The 11,038-nt window shown below is 45.1% G+C and overlaps 1 protein-coding gene across 1 annotated transcript in view; it reads right to left on the bottom strand.

Annotated features, from left to right (window-relative positions):
• Positions 1-5,933: 5,933 nt before the first annotated feature.
• col12a1b (collagen, type XII, alpha 1b) overlaps positions 5,934-11,038 on the bottom strand; it is a 105,837-nt gene continuing 100,732 nt past the window's right edge. Inside the window, exons 67-71 of the mRNA XM_016664328.1 lie at positions 10,536-10,625; positions 10,267-10,449; positions 10,126-10,194; positions 9,533-9,703; positions 5,934-6,782 (exon numbers count right to left, since the gene is read on the bottom strand). Coding sequence (XP_016519814.1) covers positions 6,682-6,782; positions 9,533-9,703; positions 10,126-10,194; positions 10,267-10,449; positions 10,536-10,625 — 614 coding nt within the window. The 3' untranslated portion in view covers positions 5,934-6,681. The remainder of the gene's footprint in view (positions 6,783-9,532; positions 9,704-10,125; positions 10,195-10,266; positions 10,450-10,535; positions 10,626-11,038) is intronic.

The following is an 11,038-nucleotide window of genomic DNA, read 5'->3' on the forward strand; positions in this document are numbered from 1 at the left end:
GTGTGTATGAGTGTGTGTGTGCGTGTGTGTGTGTGTGTCTGTGTGTGTGTGTGTATGAGTGTGTGTGTGAGCCTCCCAGTCGGCTCTGTTTGATCCTCAGACCTGGACTGGTTTCCATCATCCCTCCATGACAGAAGGAATGCAGCAGCAGCAGCAGCTCTGGCTCAGAACCGGGTCCGGAACCAGCAGCTCGATTCTGCAGTTCAGGCTTCACGAAAGCGTTGTGGTTGTCATGGCAACCAGATTGTTAATTTACAAAATGTTTAGTAATATGTTTTCATTCATTCAGAGATTCTTCCTGTTGTGAACAGAAAAGGAAAGCTGCAGTTTTGTCTGTTTCAGTCCGGAGCTACAGGATCAAAACAAGCTAATCGGGTTAGCTTGACCTTTTAGCATGACGGCTCACCGTCTGATCACCAGAGCAGAAAGAGCTACAACACAGATAAACATTTAGCTAAGGAGTTAAAAAATACTTAGCTACTAATTTGGATGAATATTTAGCTAAGCATTTTAGCTAGCAAGTTAAATACGTAGCCTAGTAGCTTTCTAGCTAGATATTTAGCTTCAAATTTTCTTTAGCTAAATATTCATCAACCTAAATATTTTGCTAACAACTTAGCTACATATTTAGCACCAATAACTCCTCACCTTGTTATGCATTCATTTATGAATGTCACAGTTTCAAACTATTCAATGTGAAGCTAAATATTTAGTTAGCAAGCAAAATAAGTTAAGACTAAATATTTAGCTAAAATCTCTATTTACAAGTGAAGAAAGAAGATGGTGGAAATATGACTGGATGTTGTTTTTCCTCTTTTGACAAATTATTGCCTTTAGGTTTTGACTGTAACTGTAAAAATGGCCGCCGTACGGTTAGGGTTTTCGTGACGGCATGTAGCCATAATGTTTTGCCTGAGCCAACACCTTGCGGTCTCACAGCAGAACCGGCCCAGTCTGGTGGAAGGTGCAGCGACTGGGTCCAGTTAGCAAACTAAAGCTGTTTATTTCATAAATGAGAAGCATTAAAGCTTTCAATCATCGTGGCCCGCGGCGCTGCCCGATCTGCGGCTCTGCTCTCTCTGCTCACATTAAGCTGCTTTTGTTCTGCTAATTCAGAACAAATGAAGAGAAGCGCTGAGACCCGGGAGGCGGAGTAGCGCTGGCTTCAGGCTGATCGCTTCTGACAGTTATTGGACACATGATGAGCCAAGCTGCGGTGGAACCAAGTTTGTTGAGTAAATCTTGTTCTGCAGAGTCTCGGTTATGAAACCAAGGCTGGTCCACCAGACAGATGTGTTCGCTTCTCTACATCTGGACCCAATGACCGATGATTCAGCTCCTCATCCACCAACACTCTGCTACGTGTGGCTTCAGCAACCATTTGCTCTGATTCACAAAGCAAATAGCGAAGCTGCAGTAAACAGCCGGCCTGTAAAGGTCACAGCCACGACCTTTAGTCCAGCGAAGCTCCCAAACATGGAATCACCTGTCAACATGACAGATGTTTGGAAACGAGGAAAACATGAAACCAGCTGGTTGTAAAAGTTTCCGTCTTTAAACGTTGAAGCTTCAGAATCAAATCCGACCCGGGAACACAGCCCGCTCCGCCAGACGGCTCCTAAATACCTAGCTTGTTCACTTAATATTTAGCTTTGTAAAGCTATTTAGTTTGCCAGACAAATATTTGAATTTCTAGCTAAATATAACATTATAATTAGCTCTGCTGAAATGATACTAAGGCAAAGCTAATGCTAAAGCACTAAATTCAACTATGCTGACATCCACAATGTGTCGGGGAGAGCTATGCTAGCATGTTGTTGCTAAAGCCTTGTCTTCTGCCTACATCTCCCAGAATGCTGTGCGGTTGTGGATCGGTGTTCAGTAAAAGTATTGAATATTCTATCAGTATTATCTATCATTATTGATCGTGTGTCTATATTGCTATTGATTTGTTGCCCGGCCCTAAAAGTTTCTTTAAAAAGAAGAGAATATGAGGAGAGGAAACAGAAGTGCCTTTGCACACATTTCAAAATAAGAACATGAACATAAACGTCTACCTGAAGAATTCTTCACAGAAGATAATAAAAACTTAAACACTGATGTTGTAATTTACTCAACTGAAAGTTTACAAAGCAGTAAATTAACACTTTAGAATTTTTTTTGGAAAATGATTTTAGGGAAAGCTAAGTGTGCTAACTGTTTTCAAGGTTAGCGAAAGTGCTAAGCTAAAGTTAGCTCTGCTGTTACGTTAGCGGGATCCCCACTGCGCTTATCTTAAAGTTGGAGCATGAAACTCACAGAGGATGATAAGACATGAACTGCTCAGTTCTCTAAAAGATGAAAACATTTTCAGATGTTTGTGTGAAAGTAAATAAAAACAGATCTGACTTCAGCTTTTCTGAGGTCACCGCTAAAACGACGCTGATGGGAAACAGACTGCGTCCGTTTCTTTACTGCTCAGTTTAACAAGCTGCTTTCTGCTCCATGATAAAAACTGTTCAAACACAGCCGCAGTGTGGATCATCGTCCACCCGGCGGACTGGAGCTGGTGTCCCGCAGGGAACAATGGCTTAAAGATGTCCTCCGTCCTGAAGCTGCAGCTGATTCCACTTCAAACAGCAGACTAACAAACATGGCGGCGGCGCACCTGCAGCTTCACGACATCTGATGGTCACCTGTTAACTGCAGATAACCCCGGCTAGCACATGAGGTAACACTTTATTTGAAGGGGTGAGTCTGCTGACATGACACTGTCATAAACATGACATAACATCTGTGATGAACATAAATTCTTTATGAATGTTTATGACGGTGTCATCATGTCAGTCCTATGCAAACCCGTCAAATAAAGTGATACGGCAGGGTTAGGGTTCAGAAAATCAAATTTCCTAATAGATTCGTTGTTTTAGCGGTGGAGTGGCCCGACGACCCGGTGGAAGGGCCCAGTGTGAGGGCCCAGTGTGAGGGCCCGGTGTGAGGGCCCAAAGGAAGGGCCCAGTGTGAGGGCCCGGTGTGAGGGCCCAGTGTGAGGGCCCAATGGAAGGGCCCAGTGTGAGGGCCCGGTGTGAGGGCCCTCACACCAGGGCCGGTGGACCTGGAGACACTCGGGGTGTTCATGTTTTCATGTTGCTGAAATAATTCTGATTCAGAGAGAAAAACGAAAATGAGTCTGAAAACTGGTGAGAAAGTTAAAATAATAAAACCCAACAGACTGGAACCCCACCAGGGATTTAAAAGGTCTTTGACAGTTATTCAGTCTGACTAAAGTCCTGAAAACTCATGGAGACTAAATATTGAATTATGAAGCTAAATGTTTAGTTGAAACTGTGACATTCATAAACGTAATAACACGAAGGAAATATAACCCCATATTTCAGTGTTGTAGGACTCGAGATCGGCCTTGGCCTCCATTTTTTGATGGTCTTGGGCTCTGAGGACTCGGCATTTTATTTCAAGACCAGTCGAGACCGCAACTGTGAAAATATCACTAAGCTACAGCATACTGTCCAGTTTATTTGTTAACATCTTTGTTTTCCGTGGATGGAAAACGCACCATTAAAATCCAACCAATAACGTGTTTCTGTTCCCCCACCTTTACTCGCACGCGGAGTTCAGACATGCGCAGTGGTTTCCTCTCAGCGGCAGAAGATGTCTGTCTAATCATCAGTAATATAATATCGCTGCATAAATCATAAGAAATCCGATGGCCACAGCTAACTCAGCAGCGCTTCGCTTTCACAGACGGTGGGGACAACGTCTAACTTTTTTCGTCACTTAGAAAAGTAGCTCAAAGAAGGTAAGCTCCGTTGACGTGATGTTAGCAAAACTAGCTGTACAGAGACACGTTATTTGTGATGGAAAAAAAAGTCACTCACTGCCTGAATTATTGTGCGGAGGTGTTGACTGACTTGTCGCATATATGGGACAATGCTGTGTCCAAAAGTCAGCAATATATTGATGCGACATTCAGAAACAGTCCCATTCTTCTGCACGGCTCTTTACTTATTAGATAGGACTGGAGTGTCGCTGAGAGCCGTTCTTTGTTCTTGTAATCCTCTGCGTACACTGCAGTAGCTATCATTATTTTATTTAATTATGTACATTGATTTTTTTAAATTAAATAAATAGAACACAATAACGAAAGAGCACAGAGCATGCACATTGCTCGTTCAAAGTGGCAGCTGTAATGTGTGCCATGGTGTCAGACTACCTGGCTTCATGTAGCAGGAGAGAGGGTGAGAACAGTCACGGTGAGCGCCTTGTGCTTGGTTACTTTCTGCTTGTTGCTCCTCGGTCAGTGTTCATAGTTGAGTGTCAGGGCATTGCCTCAATTGCTGTGTTTAATGGTGCAGATAATGATGGTTTCTGACATGAGCAATATGGGCAAACACCCAGGGCGTTATCTTTTTAGGGATGGCACAAGACCACTGCAGATTGTAGCACAAAGATGGAAGATGTTCTGCTTTTAGTATTGGTTAAATTTAAAGTATTTAATATCTAGGTGCTTTTATGTGAATATGGATCTTTCAGATCAATTGGAGAAGTAATTTTGATCATATTTCACCACTTTATCGTGTCCTGCAGTGTGGGGCGCTGGTCTTGGTCTTGACTTGGTCTCGGGTTAGGTGGTCTTGACCACAACACTGCCATATTTCCCTCTTATGGCTGAATAACCCAAAGTATTGCTGTTAATTTTACAAACAGCAGCTGTCAACATAAAGTTTTATAATAAGTTCTGTGTGGATCGCTTCATTTCTGCTCAATACAAACAACTTTCCTTAAATAAAAGTTAAACAAATATGCTCATTATTTTTACTGAATTTATGACCATTTTCATTCAGAACCAGCAGACGTTAAAATCTGATCAAACGAAAACTTTGTCATGTTTTCTTAATTCAGCTCATTAATAAAGTTTTAGTTTCCTTTTGTTGCGCAAAGTGCCTCCGCTGTATGTGACGATTAGCTCAGTGAGAGGTGTGGCAGCCGTCCTCCGGTCAGAAGGGGGCGCTGCGTGCTGAAACCCACATGCTTGAGGAGCGAGTGGGAAACGGTATGTGTGGCGGAGAGTGGAGACGGCCATAGACATTAATACTTTAATTTAATTAATTAGTATTGATGTCTATGGAGACGGCGACCGGAGCAGGGCTATTAAGAAACGTCTGTGCAGCTTTCAGCTGTTAGCTGGGGCTATTAAAGTTAACCTCCAACCACCGCCTGGTTCATGTTCAAGGCGAGAGAGGGAGTTAACCCCGAAGCAGAGACTTGACTTCGGCCCTGGAGGAAACCGCGGTAAAGCTAGCCGCCCGCACAAGATATTCACGTGCGCGACAGCTCAAGACATTATGGTACACCCGTTTACGTGCTGCTTTCACAATAAAAGCGCACATCCGGTCCATGTTTGATCCAGGTGCTGCAGTTGTAAAAAGAAATAATGTATCAGAAATAATTGGGGGCATTATGCAATGCTGAAAAACTCTGTTTCCAGTGACAGAGGGACACCTCTGGAACACAACCAGCAAACGTCAACCAGATCTGACGTATAATTTCAAAATAAAAGCCTATTAAAAAAGCACATTTTTACTTTTTTCCCCTAATTTGAAGTGCTTATTCCTTATAGAATGGAAAACGGGTCAGAAACCAGAGTGACATTTAAAACCATAAAGATCAAATTTAATAAATGTAATATTTTTATTCAAACTGGATGTTTAAAATGTTCATAAAAGTTTTAATGATAGACATTTTTATACATGATTTTATTTTTATAGTTTTCAGTGAAATGTAATCAAGTCCTGAACAGCAGACATGAATAATGAAACATCCAGCAGATAGAGTGCCTGCTGCTGGGGCACTGGGAGACATCAGCAGAACCAGCTCAGGTCCTGAAACCATGACGACCATGTCACCATGACGACCCAGAGCTCCAGGAAGTCGGCTGAGGGTTCAGAGCAGCTGGAGGCGAGAAGATCCAGAACATCCAACCAGAGAAGAATGGATACCAGACAAGCATTCATCCAACCGTTCAGCCAACCGTTCGTTCATCCATCCAGGATATTTTCTATCTCTAATTTCTCCATGACTGGTTTTATGGACCAGTTAAGAACCAGAACCAGAGACTGATGGGTCAAACTGTGTCCGTCCTCTGCAGACAGACGTCCTTTCCTCAGGTGGACATCCTGGACGTTTGTCCTCTGGACGTCCTGAGCTCTTTGTCTCGTCAGGAACCACAAACTCCAGGCCACCCACATGAGATTTTCAGTAGTTTTATTGAAAAATGCCTCTTCCGTTTTCAGAAATAAATAAGAAAATACGGCTGTGGATTTCACAATCTGCAGCTAAAACAATAAAAAGTGATGCTGCGTCTGAAAAGTTCTGACTCGACCCGGTAGAACAACAGGACGGTGAAGCGGCGCGTGACAGAATGAAGGCAAACTGATAAATACTAAGATACACATGAGAGCCGAGTTATACTGGACCTGAAGCTCTGCTGCGGCTTTAACACTCACTCTATGCAAATATGTTACAGGCAGGAAAACGGGAAGCTCACAGGGTTTACTGGGTTTACTGGTCCAAGCAGAACCTCCTCCGGTTCTAAGAACTGGGTCAAACACTCGCCTCCTCCAGTGCCGACACCGCCGCGCCAAACAGTATTCACAAACACCTTCAGGCGTTCAGCCGCCGCTCTTACGACGTCAGCCTGTCAGACGGCGTTCTGGGCAGCGACCTCTTCCGGCGCTGGTTCTGGAGCAGCTGGTTCTCCTGGGGGGCGGTGCCGGCCCGGGTTCCTGCTCGGAGACGCTGCGTTGAGATTAGAGGACAGACGACCGCACGCTCTGAGCATGCTCAAGTTAGTAAGACGGCACAGGTTAGTCACAGCAGGGGGCGTGGCCACATGGAGAGGGGGCGTGGCCAATGCGTCTGACGGCAGCTAGCAGGGAGAGGTTCTGTTCTGGTTCTGATCCAGACTGGACTAAAACTGGACTCACTGACAGAACCAGAACAGTTCTGTTCAGTCCAGATGACTGGACCTGACATTGATGCATCCCAAAAACTGGCAGTGGTCACACTTCTGCTAATGTGCTAATAGCAGAGCTAACGTTTTGTTTACCAACTTTGAAAACGTTTAGCGCACTTAGCTACCCTCATTTAGACGTTTATATTCATGCCCTTATTTTGAAGGGGCTGAATGCCGTTTACCCAACAGTCTCATTTCCTCTTGGCACATTTGAAGTTAGCATTTTAGCACTAGCTTCTAGTAAATACCTTGTCAGTACAGCAAATTAGCATTAGTGGAAGTAAGTTTATTGTTTTAATGCTTAAGTGTTAGCATTAGCTTAATCTAAATACTCTGTTGCTAAAGTGCTACATCATTAGCTGAACTAATGCTTACAATTAGTGTTTTAGGGTCAAGCATTAGCTTTAGCTTAATACCACATTAGTTTAGTGCTTTAGCATTAGCTGAAATAATATTTTTGCATTATTGCTTTAGGGTTAGCATTAGCTTTGGATAAATACGATGTCAAGATAGCGCGTCACTGTTAGGATAACTAATGTTTATGATTAGTGCTTCAGGATTAGCAATAGCTTTCACTAAGTACCACATTAGTAAAGTGCCTTAGCGCAGTGTTTTTCAACCTTTTCTGAGCCAAGGTACATTGTTTTAATTGAACACCACCAACCAAAAATGTAATCAAAGATACTCTGTAGCCGCCTATATTACATATAAAGTCATTCTTATCAAAGTGTCTTGAATAGGAATCAAATAAACACAAAAAAATATGTATCATATTTTACATTTCTTATTTCAAATTGCACTTAACATGTCCACTTCAAAAATACACCTGAACACCTGAACAGCCACAACACTGTGGTGTGATGCATGAATGTGGTAACATTCATGTATCACTAATTCTCTTGTTTTAATGTAAAATCCTCTGTACCTACTGCCATCTAGTGGTAAGAAAATTACATGATTACACCGCTAGTCAGTACTACAGCAGAGACACTCAGAGATGGCATTATTTACAGATAGTTTGTTTTCAAAAAAATCTTTTAAGACCAATTACCCTATTTTCCAGACTATGAGCGCACCATGCTATAAACCGTGCCTTCAAATTTTTTACCCCCCCTGAAAACTTACATATATCAGCCGCACCGGGCTGCAGGCCGCTGGTATCTCTGCCGCTCTCGGTTTCCCATAAGGACCCAGCAGAGGGCAGCAGAGGGCTGCGTCCTAATAACTGCTGGTTTTGTTCACGCCGAGTTTACGTGCAGCGGCTTTATTTCCCTCCTGTGCTGCCAGATCGATACTCCTCAACTTAGAAGCTCCATCATATGAGTTTGAAAACATTTCTACGTCGTGCTGCTAGCATGTGGTTGTTCTAAATGAAAATCAGCGCGTTCTTCTTTGATTTCCAATTTTGACTTCCAATGATTCACTTCCTGCTAGAGAGCCCCCTGGTGGTTGAAGAAGAATTCACAGAAAAGCCATATGTTCAAAGTGTAAGAAAGAAGTAGCAGCTTATAGTCCGGAAAATACGGGAGGTGAAATTGGATCATTTCTACGGCACACCTGACAATCACTCACGGTGAACTAGTGTGCCGCAGCACAGTGGTTGAAAAACACTGCCTTAGCGTTAGCAGAAGTAATGGTTTTGACTGAGTGTTTTAGAGCTGCGCGGCTAACTTTTTAGTTAGCATTATCCACTTCTTCTAAAAATAATCCAGAAAGGTTGAGTAAATATCCAGGACAGATTTTCATTTAGTCCCGATGAGCTGTCAGAGGCAGAGGCCACGCCCCCTGCAGGTGTTAGTCAGGTGACCTGATCACACAGTTTGAAGCTGAGTTGGTTACTGACAGAAACCCAGTTTAGGACAACACAGAGGAAAGGTTCTGTGGATGGAGAGGAACCGGACCCTCCGGGGTCACAGAGGAGCGGTGCCGGGTTACGAGTTAAAGCCGGGTTCAGGACGACCCGCCTCTGTTAATCCACTTCTGTTAGTATGGGCTGTGGTTCTGCTCATGCTCCTCCACTGAGCCGGGCGGGTCGGTGGCGCCGGCGCCGCTGCGGTTAGTACGGCTCCCCTCGCTGCTGGTTAAGTGTTCCGGTTCCGGCGGTTTCCTCTAAGCGGTTCTAACAGTGTTTGTTCTGGCAGTCAGTGAAAGCAGCACAGGCGGCATTACAAGGCTAATTATACGGTGAACCTGAAACGGGCCAGACAGGATGGACCGGGTCAGAACCATCAGCTCAACACATGCACAAATGCTCAGAGTCTGGGTCCAGGTTCCGACCCGAAGGCTGCATGGGCGGGGCTTCAGACCGGACCGTCATTCAGAGGTTCTGCTGTTCCAGAATGGGCCAGAACCATTTCAGAACCGGTCAGGACGGGTCAGAACTATCCAGTGAGGGCCAGAATTGAACTGGAACTGAACTGGATCTGTGACCCGGTTCTGTGGTGTGGTTCTGATCCACTCCTGGACCCAGACTCGTCACCAGAGGATCGTTCCCACATCACCATTCCTCCTCCTACGTACCTATGTATCCCTGGCCGTTGTAGGGAATCCCCACGCACTGCGAGGAGTCGCAGTAGCCGGGGGGCCCCGGGGGGCCGCGGGCCCCGGCGTAGCCCGGACGTCCCGGAGGGCCGCGGGGCCCGGGGGAACCTGAGGGGCCCGGGGTCCCGGTCCGACTCTCTCCTGCAGGACCTGGGGGTCAGAGTTCAGGTCAAACACTTCCTGGTTCTGTATGGTTAGGAACAGGAGCATTTCCTGTCTCATTAGACAATAAAAGCCTCTAGTCAGTCATCCTGTATGCTTTTCAAAATAAAAGCTACTGAGCTTTTATATAAATATTTCATTAGGATTTTGTTTGCTAAAGTATGATCAATATTCTATAGAATAATTTATCCTTCCACAGAAAATTATACCTTTCAAAATAAAACCCTGATGGTATATAACACAATTAAAACAGGTGAGTGACTTTAGCCTTTCAAAATAAAAGTGTCATCTTAAAACATAAAATCAAAACAGATGTTTTTAATGATTCAGATACTTTTCAAAATAAAAGCTTTGCTTTTTCCTGGTTCAGTTTTTACAAGCATCCAGAACATAAACACTGATGCTGGTACCTGGCGGCCCTCTGGGTCCTTTCTGTCCGACTCCTGGGACTCCTCGGTCGCCTTTTTCTCCTGCGGGACCTGAACACACCGCAGGTCACATATTGAGCCGTCCTCACCAGGTTCCGGTTCCGGTTCCAATTCCGGACCTACCTCTCTCGCCCTGCTGGCCGGGTTGGCCCGGGCTGCCGGGGAACCCGTTCCTGCCTCCGGCACCGGGCTCCCCACGGGGCCCCTGCCTGCCCGGCGGCCCTGGCGGCCCCGGGGGGCCCGGGCTGCTGGGGTAGTTCCCGTTGGGGATCTGGTTCAGCATGGTGTTGACCCGGCTCATCTGGTCTGAAACAGAACCGGGAGCGTTCCTGACCAGAACCAGCAGGGAGCGACGCTTAGCTTAGCATAGCTTAGCGGCGGCGGCTACGTACCGCTGACCAGCTGTGAGCAGACCTGGCGGGCGATGGAGCGCATCATGTTCTGGGGGGCGAAGTCGCCCTGCGGCAACACAGAGCAGCCGACTTAGAGTCTGATAAAATCACCATGACGACATGTTGCTGACGTTAGCGAGCTTCCTGCTACATGACGTATGCTAGTTACTACAGCAGAACGAGTAACCTTCAGCCTTTTGGACCAGAGCACGTTGAAACAGAAGAAAACAGAAACAATGAGGAGATGAAGATGAACAAACTGAGGAAGAGGAGCGAGATGAAACAAAATCCAAAGAAGACAAAGATTTCTTCTGATAGCAGCTTCCAAATCGAGAAAATAGCTAACTGTTCTAGCTACATAGCACCTTCTGACGGCACTAAACGATCTCCATCTTTTTACTCAGGTGTTTGTACATTTGAAATAAACGTTACTCAACAAAAGTTGTTAACTTATCACAGCTCCTGCTAACGGTGTTAGCTCTACGGCTCCTGCTAACGGTGTT

The sequence above is a fragment of the Poecilia formosa genome, unplaced genomic scaffold (assembly GCF_000485575.1).
Source record: "Poecilia formosa unplaced genomic scaffold, Poecilia_formosa-5.1.2 Scaffold480, whole genome shotgun sequence".
NCBI lineage: Eukaryota > Metazoa > Chordata > Actinopteri > Cyprinodontiformes > Poeciliidae > Poecilia > Poecilia formosa.